The following is a 14,194-nucleotide window of genomic DNA, read 5'->3' as shown; positions in this document are numbered from 1 at the left end:
AATGAAAGAACGGGGAGGGGTACCATCCATGCCGACTGGTTCGACACCTAGTCAGAACACCTGGGATGTTGGCAGACATGTGAGGCTGGTTGCACCCTTCAATGAAAAGGAGGTAGCCTATTTTTTTTCACACTTTGAGAAAGTGGCTCAACTGTTAAAATGGCCTGAGGAGTCCTGGACCATGTTAGTGCAAAGTGTTCTAGTGGGTAAAGCTCAAGATATTTATTCGGCTTTACCGATTGACCAATGTGCAGATTTATATGAGATAGTGAAGAAAACCATTCTCAAAGCCTATGAATTGGTCCCTTAAGCTTACCGGCAAAAATTCCGGAATGCCAGGAAGAGGGAGAGTGAGACCCATGTGGAGTTTGCCAGAATGAAAGAAACCATGTTTGATCGGTGGTGTGATTCAAAAGGGGTTGGGAAAGACTTCAAACTATTGCGACAATTGATCCTGGTGGAGGAATTCCAACAGTGTGTCCACAAGGACATTAAGTTGGAGTGTCGTTGAAGCTGAAGGGAAAGGTGTATGCTGCATATGTGAGAAGTGTTATGATTTATGGGAGCGAGACATGGGTAATGAACGTAGAGCAGCAACGAAGGTTGGAAAGGGTGGAAATGCGAATGGTTCGACGGATGTGCGGAGTATCGTTGAGAGAGAGGAAGACAAATGATGAATTGCGAAAGATGATGGGAATAGAGCCTGTGATTGATGCTGTGAAGAGGAACAGGTTGAGATGGTTTGGTCATGTGTTGAGGAAGGATGAAAGTGACTGGTTGAGAACAGTGATGGAAATGAATGTCGAAGCAAGTAGAGGACGGGGAAGACCGAGAAAGACTTGGCTAAAGATGGTGGAAGAAGAAATGCGAGCAAGGGGGTTAACAAGGAGAGATGCAGAAAATAGGGCAAAATGGAGAAGATTGTCATGGGGACCGCAAGGCTAACCCCCGCTCTCGTAGGGAAAATGGCCTTTAAAATGCATGTTGTTGTTGTATCCTGGTGGAGGAATTCCAACAGTGTGTCCACAAGGACATTAAAGTACATCTGGAGGAAAGGAAAGTACCAAAGTTGTATGAGGCAGCAACCATGGCAGATGACTATGCCTTAACACACAGGATGGGGTTCCACAAACCTAACTTCTCGCCTGGACTTAATCAGGGGAGCTATGGTACATCCGGTGCGGAGAACGAAAATTCATGGGGGCGGCCTCGAAATGACTATGAGGACAACTCTGATACCACAACTTTTAGAAATCAGAAGACGACAGTTCCAAGACAGACCTATCTTCCGGGGGGCTCGAGGCAGACCACGAGGTTCTCCTCCGGGCCACTTGCGCTTTTTGCAAGAAACCTGGACACTTGAGGTCCCACTGTTATGCTCTGAAAAGGGAAAATCAGGAGTGGAATCCGACGTACAACTCCGAATGCAATGGCAAATGTGAGAAATCGCCCTCAAAAGGGTTACCAACCATTTATTTCAGAGGGGTTTGTGTCACTGGATGGAGACTCGACTAACCAGAGACCTGTTAGGGTATTGAGGGACACAGGAGCACATCAATCTTTAATGCTTGAAGGCATTTTGCCATTGTCAGAGGAGACGGCAACTGGTGATAGTGTTCATTTACAGGGGATTGGTGGCTGTGTTAGAGCTCCACTTAATGTCATCCATTTGGAGTCTGATTTGGTGTCAGGACCGGTCACCGTAGGTTTACAAGCCACTCTTCCTGTGGAGTGGAGGGAGTATCTGTTGTTATCGGTAATGATGTGGCCGGTGGTCAAGTTTCTGGTAACCCGATGGTTGTTAAAAAGCCCAGTAGGGAAAATAACACCACACCCGTCGGGGATGGCGGCAAATTTGGCAAGCTATTTGTAGGTGGACTGAACTTCAAAACAAAGGAAGAAGTTCTGACCTCTGTCTTCAGCAAATATGGACCGCTTTTGGAAGTGCGGCTGGTAAAAGACAGGGAAACGCAAAAGTCAAGATGGTTTGGCTTTGTCACGTTTGAAAACACAAAGGATGCCAAAGAGGCAGAGAAGGATTGGAATGGCAAGGATTTGGATGGTCGGACCATAGCCATAGAGAAGGCAGGCCGTAGGCGTCGAGGGGGCTACAGAAGAGGAAAACGTGGCGGTAGTTTTGGTGGTGGCCGCAGTCGATATTACTATGGAGGCTCCCAGAGTTACGGCAGCTCCCAAAGGAATGATTATCAGGGTTCTGGCCGAGAAGGAGACCGCTATTCACGTGACTACAGTGATAAGCGGTCCAACCGTGATTATTACGAAAGTTAGAAAGAGTTGAAGCACTGAATGCTGCGGAGCAGCCGAGCCAAAATTCCTACACGGATTAACCGTGAACGCCACGTTCTTAAAGGCGTCCATGTAGTGAACTTTCCTACACGGACTAACCGTAAACTCCATGTTCCTAAAGGCGTCCATGAAGTGAATACTTCCAGGCCTCACCACCCAACCACCATGGAACCTGGCTTTCAGCTCGGCCTCCCGGGAAAACTACTACAGATTTGCTGGCCTTTGGGTTTTTGATCACAACCCCTTAACCTTCATTCAAAAGAAACAAAAAGTAAAATCAGAGGGTGATGAGATGGAGTTTGGCTTTGCAGGAGTCCAACTGGGAAATTGAACATGTAAAGGGCAGGGACACTGTCGTTGCTGATGCTTTGTCCAGAGTGAATTAACTTTGGAAATCTCCGGGGGTTGTGTGAAATTTTGTCGCTTTATTTTTGGGAGATTGATAATTGTTGCTCACGGGAATTGATGATTTGGGTTGTGAGTTTACTTTTGTTTGTTTAAAGAGTTTGCACGCAAAGAAAGTTTTCGCTGTGTTCAAACTTTCTTTCTTGAGGGGGGGAAGTGCTACGGATTCGGCACACCCGTGGTTGTGGTTTTCATCCACTTAAGACATTTCTGGTTCTAGGTATTATGGTTATTGTTGTTTAAGGGAAATGGTTATTGTGGTTAAAATGTTAAAAGTGCTCATGGTAAAAAAGAGACAGGAAGCCGGATCGAGAACCGGAAGACGACGAGAGAGAGGAGGAAGAAGAAGGCGTGAGGAGAAAAGTCGAGGAAGACGCGTGTCTTGAGGCTCTGTAGCGAGCGTGATCGAACGAAAGCCGTGTGCAACCTTTGAGTCCTTGAAAGGAATTTCCTGCGATAGGTGTTATCGCTGGAGGATTGAGAAACCTGCGTCGTCAGGTATAGGCGTTGAGGTTCCGGAGAATCCTCGCCTGGGCGCTTCGACTCAAGTAAGAGCCATCGGCCATTTTGAACCGTGCGCTTCGTTCCCCGAAAAAGGTGTTGCTACGCGTCAGCTTTTCTCACCATCCGGTCGTCTGCCGGGGATGTGTGTGCACAAAAGCGGCGTTTGAAGATTACGCTGCGGTTCGCTGATTGAACGGTGAATGTGCACGTCTGGTTCGCGCCTTTGGGATTTCCCTTTTCACCGCCAGTTTGCGGTTGGTTTGGACCAAGTGACTGTTCACGCCTTGCCTACGCCTCATTACTCACCTCATCGCCTCTTTTCCTCATCGCCTCATCACTACTCGCAGGAGGGGATTATCTTTGAGTTATAGAGACATTGAGGAGTGTTCTTTTTCATTCACTGGGAGCGCTGTGAGTCACGTTACTTTAGCTGATGGTACCATCTTAAGATATATTGATTGCTCTGGGTTGTACCGTTATTCTTGTGTGTGATTTTTAATACAACATCTGTTCGTTTATAATCCTTGGTGTGGTTTCACTATTGATTACTGAAACAGAATAACATATTTTTCTGCCGTGGCTCCTCTCGGGGTTCGGAGGTATACCGAGACCAGGAGGTCGGGGAAGAACACGTAACAACCTTTATATTTGCACGTCTGCATGTGTGCACACAAAGGACTGCTTACATCATAAAGGGCATTCAAAAGGTTCCAGAATGTGATACTTTCAACGTAGTGACAAACGAGAAGGGCACTCGGTCGAGAGCATACCTCCACCAGCTTGAACAGCTTGTTTTGTATCCCACTGATAAGCCGGATATGGATTGGACCTGAACCAAAATCGAATCGGCTTGTTCTTGTCACCCAACAAACTCGTCCACTAAATTCAGTCATAACTCGTGCATAACTTTTTTTTAATATCATGTTATTTGTCGCTTTTCGTCCGATCTCTCAATGGTGAAGAATCACTTGAAAATTAAATAATTCTCGGATCCGAATCCATTTTCAGATCTTCACCAAAATCGAATCTGTTTTTCCTTGTCACACAGCTGAAAACGAAGCATTCCAGACACATTTCAATGTCGCTCCATGTAAATTTGCTTCCAATGGGGGATTCGACAACGTTCGCAACCCTACAACTTCGCGAGATACAACTACAACTTCGCAAGCTACAACTACAACTTCGCAATACTACAGCTATCAGGTAGAGTTTGTTCGAAAATGCGCATGGCTCCGTGGGGAAAAGGTTTGTACTTGTGTTATTTTTGATGGTTAAGATTTCTCAAGGGGCCTGAGTACATTCCGCATGCATGATTGATGAAGAAACGAATAAATATGCTTAAGAGGCTCGGTGGGTAACGTGTGAAATATGGAGAGTAAATTAAGACTGATGCAACCCACACAAAGTTTTGAATTATCGGAGGGTTAACTAAATTTTATCCCACTAACTGCGAGAGAAATTGCTCACGATCACGTAGATAGAATTTAGTATAGTAGTTAATTCTTATCTTCTATTTTCAGTCTCAAGTTTTGTAATGCTCAATATTCACTTTGCAATATGTTTTTTGGTTGTGATTTGATAGCTGACAGACGTACATTTAATCAGACTGAACGCCGACGACGGACAAGGCTCTTTGAAACTCAGCATGCAGATAATACATGCTTTTCCAAAACTGGCTTTTCAGTTTCTTACTGAGGTAACGGTCTTCACATTAGTAGTTGTAGCACCTTTTTGGCTTTGTAAGCTGGACAGTGCTGGACATTTTTTCAAGACGAAACTTATCTAAAAAATTAAAGCTATCAGAAGAAAGGTCTATCTCTCATCAAGACCTACAAATGTTAAGACCAAAAAACATGATTTCTTGCTTGCTACATTATCGGAGTTTAAAATATAGCGTCAAAGGTACCGGCATGAAACATTGTAAAATTGCCTATATATCCAGTGTGGGAACCTCCGGGACACAAAGGTGATCCCGGGGGGGAGGAGGCTGTTTCACAGCACCACTTGCTTGTCTGCGACATGAGGGTAAAAGGTGCGAGGAGAGTTTGACGGGTGAAGTACCAACCGAGAATGAAGGTGTGGAGATTGATAGAGGCGACGGTGAGGGAGGCATTAAAAGAGAGGCTGAGTTGGGTAGAGGATGATGTGGTTGAGCTTGAAAGTGGTTCGATGTCAATGAAAGATAGCCTGCTGGGAGCCGTTGGTGAGGTATGTGGATGGACAAAAGGACCACCGAGGCACTCGGAAACATGGTGGTGGGATGATGAAGTTGGAAAGAGGATTGACGAGAAGAGGAAGAAGTTCAAGGAGTGGCAGAAGGCGAAGGATGCATGTCGGAAAATGTTCGGAGAACGCTTGGATTCGGAAGAGGGTCAGAGAGCAGTATTGAGGATTGCAAAGCAGATTTTTTAAAATTATTTTTTGTATACAGGATCGAGGCTCGTGAAAGAGCTAACATTTATCACACAAAAAATCAAACAGACACACAAAACATAATAAGGGCAGCGTTAGACAAGATGGGGAGAGAAGGGGAAGCACACAAACAACATTTGAGAGCAGGGACATAGGGAGATCTGTGGGAGGGCTTGGGGGGAGGAGGCGTGGGAGGGCGGGGGGTTGGAGGTTTGGGAGAATTATAAAATACAAGGGCACTGCAAGGATTTCCAGGTAGGAAGTTGGTATTTCAACAAAGTGAATCGGGGGTAGAAAAGATCAAGGTTTTGAATGGGAAAGATAAGAGATGGTGGTGAACAGCAGTTTTAAAGACCTGGAGGGAGGAGTGGGATTGAAGAGAGTGAGGGAGTTTGTTCCAGAGGCAGGAGAAAAGAGGAATGAAGGAGTAAAGGTGAGCAGAGAGTCTTGATCTTGGCAGTTTAACCATAAGAGGGTTGCTGGCAGATCTTGTGCGACCTGCAGGAATATTTGGGGGACAGCGCCCAGAGAGAGCTGGGGGAGCGAGGCCGGAGAGGAGTCGGTAGAAGACAGAAAGACGACCAACCTGCCTGTGGTGAGTAAGTGAAAGGCCCTCGCAGTTGGCTTCATCGCCGGAGATTCCAATGATTTTGAAAGCTTTGGTTTCAACAGCGTGAAGCTGAGCTACGTGTGAGGCAGGAGCACTGGCTCAGAGGGGAAAACAGTATTCCATTGAGCTGCGGATGAAAGCCTTGTATGTGGTGAGGAGCTCAGGTGTGCCAAGGAAGGACTTCGCACGACGGAGGATGCCCAGTCGCCGACTGGCTTTGGAGGCCAGATTTGAAATGTGGTTTTCCCAGGAAAGATCATGGCAGATTGTGAGACCCAAAAGCTTGAGTGACAGAACTTCTTGGAGAGGATTATTCAGAAAGTGGATGGGAGGGTTGTCCAGTTGGTCTTTTCGGAGAGACATCGTAAGAGTGTGAGATTTGTCAGGATTGAAAGACATGTTCCACTGGTTTGACCAGTCTGTGATTTTGTCCATGTCTGCAGAGAGTGAGGAGGCTGCAGATTGCCGATCTGAGAGATGAGGAATGGAGCGACAGAGTGGAGTCATCAGCAAAGAGATAGAGAGGATTTTCAAGAGAGTCAGAGAGATCATTGATGAAGACAAGAAAAAGCACAGGGCCCAGAACACTGCCTTGGGGAACTCCAGCCTGAACAGGAAGGGGAGATGAGAGAAACCCATTCAGGGCCACACATTGACTTCGACTAGAGAGGAAGTCCGCAAGCCAAGTGTGGAGATTTCCATGGATACCATAGGAGGAGAGTTTGCTGAGCAGAGTGGGATTGCAGACCCTATCGAAGGCATGTGATATGTCAAGGGAGAAAGCTCTAAATTCCTGTTTGGCATTGAGGACCTCCATCCATTGTTGCGACAGCAGAGGCAGCATGTCCAGAGGAGAGTGACCTGGTCTGAAATCAAATTGATGATCAGAGATCAGGCCATTTGAGAAGAGGAAAGATTTGATATCCGAAGCAATGATGGATTTCATGACTTTGCCTATAATTGGGTGAAGGCTGATTGGTCTGTAGTTGCAAGGATCTGTTTTTGCACCTTTTTGTGTAAAGCGGTGATGTTGGCTGATTTCCAAACTGATGGCAGATGACCTTGAGCAAAGGAGAGGGTGAAGAGAACAGAGAGAGGGAGTGAAAGATTGGCGGAGCAGGATTTTAGGACCCGTGGGCTGATGCCATCAGGTCCAGTTGCAGAATCAGAGACGAGGGTTGACAGAAATTTGACCACCTTGTCAGGAGGAAAGGACACATTCCAGGAACAGCTGGGTATGGTGGGTACAGAGAGGGATGGGTTTGGGTCACAAGATTTAGAGGCAAACACAGAGTTGAGGCATTCAGCTTTTTCACTTGCGGAGTCAGCTGTGCAGCCGTTTGAGGTAAGGGAGGGGATGGAGGGGGAACAAACACCAGAAACGGATTTGACCAGATGCCACCAGGATTTGGAAGAGGGAGACAGGTTTGTGAGTTCGGTCTTGAGAGTGGAGAGATATTGTTTCCTGGCTCTCCTGAAGGTGGACACACACTTGTTTCGGGCTTTGTGAAAGGAAATGAGATTTCCTTCTGTTGGATTTGCTTTCCAGGAGACGAAGGCAAGTTGTTTCTGGACAACAGCCTCACCACAAGAATCCGTGTACCATGGACGGGAGGAAGGGTATGACAACTGAAGATGAGATGGGATCAATCTGTGCATGAGAGAGAGCAATTTACTTTGGAAGAATTTCCAGCATGAGTTGATGTCAGAGGCGGTAGAAATGGGACCAGTCCAGATGATTAATGGCTGCTTGAAGACCGTGCCAATCGGCCTGAGTGAAATGCCAGAGTTGTCGACGCTGAGGAGGCTCTCTGAGAATGGTCAGAGAGATGTCCACTTTGACAAGCACATGATCAGATGAGCCGATTGGAGCAGAAGAAGAGCAGCAGACATTTGCAAGGAAGTTAGTCATAACCAAGTCTAGAAGAGAAGATGCTCCGTTGACTGAGATCCGGGTCGGGAAATTGACAGATTGTGTCGTGTCAATCTCAGTGAGTCGCAGAAGTTCTTTGCTGAGCAGCAATGGCTGGTGAGAGAGGTACCCACACCCAGCCAACTGGCATGGTGACAATTGAAATCACCACATATGAGGAAGAGAGAGTTGGGATGAGTAGATAGAAGTTGGTCCATATTATCATACAGCGAGATGTAGATGGAGTCATCGCCGTTTGGTGGACGGTACAACACACATATGAACAAAAGGTGGGAGCGAAGGGGAAGCCGTAGCCAGAGGTACTCCTGGGGGTGAGTTGGAGAGAGGGCAGTGCAGAGCGAATGAGGAAGAGAGTTTTTGATAAAGATAGCAACCCCACCTCCATGACGAGGCTCAGGTCTATCATACCGGAGGAGGGAGTAACCCGGGAGAGATATTAAGGAATCTGAGAGATCATGAAGGAGGAACGTTTCTGTTAAGCAGATCAAGTCTGGTTTTTCAGAAGCAACCTGTATGTGAGAGGGGGGAAATGGAGAAAAAATGAGGGTGGGGAGATATGAAGGGGAGTGGCAAGGGGGGAGTATATGAGGGGAGGGGTTAGGTGGTAGTTTAGGAGGGAAGGGGCGAGGGGGGACTTTAGGAGGGGAGGGGTGAGGGGGAACCTAGTAGGGGAGGGATGCGGGGGGAGTTTAGCAGGGAAGGGGAAAGGGGGGAGATTTGAAAGCGATGGGTGATGGGGAAGATTTGGAGGGGAGGGGCAAGGGGGGAGATTTGAAATGGTATGGGTTATGGGGAAGATTTGGAGGGGACGGGTGAGATTGAATTTTGGAAAGTGTACGATTAATGGGAAACGAACATTTGTTGCAAAATGAGTTTCTTGTGACCTTCGAGTCAAAGATACATTTCAGGATGCTGAAGGGGGGGAGGGGGGTTGGAGTGCAGGGGAGTTTAGGGAATGTATGAAAGAGGAACTGTAAGAGATGGAATTTTTTTTTGGAATGAATAGATTTGGTGAGCAAGTTGAAAGCACCCTTTTAAAGAAGAAGAAGAAAAAAGTGTTATAATATACGACAGAATATAGTACTTCAGGGGAAAGTTAAACACTTTAAAATTGAACAGTGAAAACTATCTGGGGAAATGGGGGTGAAACACGTGGTCGAAGAAGGAACGAACGAATAAGAACGATGAATAAACGAATAAGAACAATGAATAAGAACAAAGAAGGAAGTATATGTATATTTTTTTGTTAAGATTGTCATCAAGGAAGTATGGGGTGAAAATACTGGGAAATACTGAGAACGAAAGTAAATGGACCACAATCGACCGCTGAGAGAAACAAAGCCTCAAAGTAGAAACAAGGTACGAGGCCGCAAAAAACGCGGCACGAAATAACTGACGATTATTGATACAGGTATGAAAGATTAACACCGATAAACATCCTTGGGACACACTTTCGGTACACACACTGAAAGATAAATACAGTTTCGACAAAATACAATTGTGAACAATTACCTAACTTCGAAAGCGTGGAGAGCATGTGCAGCTTCGAAAAACCGTGCCCTCGCCGACAAAGATCTCGCGAGATCTCCAAGATAGCGAAAGAGAGGTGTAATGTGATGGGGGTGAGTTGCTTGAAGGATGAAGTGCGACAAATCGTTGTGGACCCAGATGGAATTAAAGGACGATGGAAGAGATATATGGAAATGATGTTGAATGCAGAGAATGAATGGGATAGCAACACAGAGAGTAACCCAGTTTTAGGACCGGCAGAGAAGATAACTGAGAAGGAAGTTGAGGAACCGATAAAAGCAATGAAGAGTAGAAAAGAGGGAGGGCCGACGGGAGTTGTGGGAGATATTTTGAAGGCAGCAGGAAGTTGGGGTGTGAAGAGAATGACAGAGATCTGTAATGTGGTGGTGAAAGAAGGCCGCATTTCAGTGGATTGGGAACTGAGTACCCTCGTCCCTCTATACAAGGGGAAGGGTGACCCTCTGGAGTGTGGCTCGTATCGAGCAATAAAGTTATTGGAGCATAGAATGAAGGTATTGGAAAGGGTGTTGCAGAGGAGGAGAGGGAAGAAAGTGAAGATCGACGAAATGTAGTCTGGATTTATGCCAGGAAGAGGAACGCCAGATGCGCTTTTTATTGCAAGGCAGTTGCAGGAGAGGTACATGAAGAGGAAGACATTGTTTCTTGGGTTTGTTGATCTGCAGAAAGCATTCGATATGGCTCCACGCGAAAGTGACATGGGCATTGAGGAAGTTGGGAGTGGAGGAATGGTTGATCAGAGCAGTGATGGCAATGTACGAGAGAGCGCGCACAGCTGGAAGGACGAAGGACGGGAACAGTGGTGAGTTTGAGGTGAAGGTGGGAGTGCATCATGGGTCTGTCCTAAGTCCACCACTATTTGTAGCAGTGATGGAGGTGCTGGCTTGGAATGTAAAGGAGGGTTTACCATGGGAGTTGTATGCAGATGATCTGGTGTTGATTGCAGAAAGTATGGATGGACTGAAGGAGAAGATGAACAAGTGGAAGGAATGTATGGAGACAAAAGGTCTGAAGGTGAATATCGGAAAGACGAAGGTGATGGCAAGTGGTAAAGCATGTGGTGAGGTGGAAAGAACTGGGAAGTGGCCAGGTGCTGTGTGCAGGAAGGGTGTCGGAGTGAACTCCATTCAATGTACAATGTGCGTTGAGTGGGTTCATCAAAAATGTAGTGGTTTGAGAGGGTCATTAACCAGTGTGGCAGCTACATTCAAGTGTCAGTTGTGCACAGAGGAAGCTGCAGATGGAGGAAATGTTGAGTTGGATCTTGGAGACGGCATGAAGCTGGAAGGTGTGAAAACGTTTTGCTACCTTGGAGACATGCTGAATGGAGAAGGTGGATCGGACTCGGCAACGGTTGCTCGAGTGAGATGTGCATGGAAGAAGTTTCGGGAACTGAGTGGCGTGCTGATGATGAGGGGAGTGTCGTTGAAGCTGAAGGGAAAGGTGTATGCTGCATGTGTGAGCAGTGTTATGATTTATAGGAGCGAGACATGGGTAATGAACGTCGAGCAGCAACGAAGGGTGGAAATGCGAATGGTTCGGTGGATGTGTGGAGTGTCGTTGAGAGAGAGGCAGACAATTGATGAATTGCGAAAGATGATGGGAATAGAGCCTGTGATTGATGCTGTGAAGAGAAACAGGTTGAAATGGTTTGGTCATGTGGTGAAGAAGGATGAAAGTGACTGGTTGAGAAGAGTGATGGAAATGAATTTACAAGGAAGTAGAGGACGGGGAAGACCGAGAAAGACTTGGCTAAAGATGGTGGAAGAAGAAATGCGGGCAAGCGGTTTAACAACGGGAGATGCAGAAAATAGGGGAAAATGGAGAAGATTGTCATGTGGACCGCAAGGCGAACCCCGCTCCAGCAGTGAAAATGCCCTGAAAATGCCTGTTGTTGTTGTTGTTGTTGTTGTTGTTGCACTCGGTTGAAACAAGGGAACGTGTACTACATACTGGCTGCCACTAGGTGGCACTTGTGGCCTACATGAGCACATTCTGTGTGGACAATCAATCACACAAACAGATAAATGGACCCAAATGCAAGACCCTCTCCTCTGGCGAGGGTAAATGTTGGCAATTAAAGGAGTATTTCTGTGGACGATCCATTAAAGTTCCTGTCGGGTTTCCACCTGCCTGGATTTTTTTTACAGATTTTATTTGCTGACTCTTTCCATTGTTACATTTTGGTCGTATTAGCACGAGATTAGAGCTGATGAAGCAGTAAATGGGAAATGTCGGTTTTGTTTTGTCGATCATCCTTTGTGTAAGGGCAAGTGTTGTGATGGCAAGAAATCCCCTCCTTAAATAGTCAGGCCGAGTAAGTACCAACCAGTCAGCACTGCACATCTCATGTTTCTCAATGTTTGACCAATGCGATCGCTCCACTTAATTCATGCAGTGTGTTTACATCTCGAGATGAGACATCGAGGATTTCTTTGAAGAAATGAGCCAATCAAAATCCGACATCAGTGCATGAAAAAGTACCAAAATTTACCATTTTAAGGAGGTTCTGCGAATGGTTGGGTTTAACCTAGAATTGGAAACGTACCGAGAAGTTGTGGTGATAAAGGGGTGAATATTTTCAGAAATTCCCATGCTTGATGGGCTCAATGGCCTCCGACTGCATTGAAATACCTCATGTGATTCCTTGTGTGAAAGTAAATCTCCAGAGGTGTAGCTGCTTTATCCTGTTGTGGTTTCGATCATCTTGGTGGGAATGGTTTACAACACGATACACCTCAAAAAGCGAAAACTATGTCAAAACAGATCTTACAATTATCTTGTTTAACGTGTTGTGTCATATCTTCCCCACTAACATCAGAAACCGTTGAGGAAGGACAACGTAGAACATCCAAGCGTACCTCATCCAAACGTACCTCATCCTTACGTACCCCAGGAGAGTCTTGAAGAATTATGTGAGGCTATGAGAAGTATGTGCCTCACGAGTGGACACAAAAGTGCGGAAATGTTGGGGGACAGTGCTGGTGAGTATGCAACAACAACCCCCCCCCCCCCCCCCACTTCCCACGCCTCCTCCCCCCAAGCCCCCTCCCTCCCTCAGATCTCCCGATGTCCCTGCTCTCAAATGTTGTGTTTGTGTGCTCCCCCCTCTCTCCCCATCTTGTCTACCGCTCCCCTTATTATATGTTTTATTGCTGGTTGACGTATTTACATTCCTGTGTTTCTGTATCTTTGTATTATTATTTATGCTCGTGGTGGTTTGTATGCAGTCTGTGGCTGCTGGGAATCATTTTCTCAGGGTGCGGCTGTGCTGCTGATGCAATGCCCCCCATTACCAGTCAGCTGGTACCGTGAAATGGGGTGAATAGGGACAGCAAGGTAAATAGGGACACAAACTGAAAAAAAGTTCGGAAACCTTTTTCGCTGAAAATTGATAACCATACTGATTTGTTGATATTTGGGTTGAAAGTGTTCTCTTGCTTTTTTAAAAAGCAACTTGTAGTCCCTATGAACCCCATATATGGGTTAAATAGGAATAAATAAGATTTTTATGGCTGTCCCTGTTCACCCCGTTTTACGGGTGAATAGGGACAGTCAGTAATACAAAAAAATAATAATCAAGAAATAGGGACAGTTTGGAGAAACTTTTTATCCCATATTTTTTTAATTGGCACCGTGGTTCATATTATGGGTGCATATTATGCCTATCCATCTGAGCTATCAATTTAGCAATAAGTTGGAAACTCAGGATTGTTTCTTGATTATTATTTTTTTGTATTAGTGACTGTCCCTATTCACCCGTAAAACGGGGTGAATAGGGACAGCCATAAAAATCCTATTTATTCCTATTTAACCCATATATGGGGTTAATCGGGACTATAAGTTGCTTTTTAAAAAAACAAGAGAACACTTTCAACCCAAATATCAACAAATCAGTATGGTTATCAATTTTCAGCGAAAAAAGTTTCCGAACTTTTTTTCAGTTTGTGTCCCTATTCACCTTGCTGTCCCTATTCATCCCATTTCACGATACTCAGTGTGCCGCCCGCGGAAGGATGACTGGGTAGTTGAGTCAACCCACCTCGTGTTTATTCAATGGATAACAGCGGCTTGAACTCAGGACCCGAAGATCTCAAGGAAGCCACCATAACTGTTAAGCCAACACCAGGCATCGAGACCTGAGTATACAACGTATTTATACAACGTATTTATACTTATGTATATTTATTCGTGTGTTTGAGGTTGTGTTTTTGTTCTGCACCTTTATATTTGCACGTCTGCATGTGTGCACACAAAAGACTGCTTACATCATAAAGGGCATTCAAAAGGTTCCAGAATGTGATACTTTCAACGTAGTGACAAACGAGAATGGTACTCGGTCGAGAGCATACCTCCGCCAGGCTGAACAGCTTGTTTTGCATCCCACTGATAAGCCGGATATGGATTGGACCTGAACCAAAATCGAATCGGCTTGTTCTTGTCACTCAACAAACTCGTCCACCAAATTCAGTCAT

At 45.7% G+C, this 14,194-nt stretch overlaps 1 protein-coding gene across 1 annotated transcript in view; it reads left to right on the top strand.

The window, feature by feature from the left end:
• The window catches only part of LOC144892095 (uncharacterized), a 118,505-nt gene that overhangs the window by 39,427 nt on the left and 64,884 nt on the right, over positions 1 to 14,194 (top strand). The window contains exons 7-8 of the mRNA XM_078777273.1: positions 4,265 to 4,419; positions 12,541 to 12,703. Of these exons, the coding sequence (XP_078633399.1) occupies positions 4,265 to 4,419; positions 12,541 to 12,703 (318 nt within the window). The remainder of the gene's footprint in view (positions 1 to 4,264; positions 4,420 to 12,540; positions 12,704 to 14,194) is intronic.

The sequence above is a fragment of the Myxine glutinosa genome, chromosome 5, assembly GCF_964187855.1.
Source record: "Myxine glutinosa chromosome 5, kmMyxGlut1.1, whole genome shotgun sequence".
Taxonomy (NCBI): Eukaryota; Metazoa; Chordata; class Myxini; order Myxiniformes; family Myxinidae; genus Myxine; species Myxine glutinosa.
This window is presented reverse-complemented; position numbering and strand designations above follow the sequence as displayed.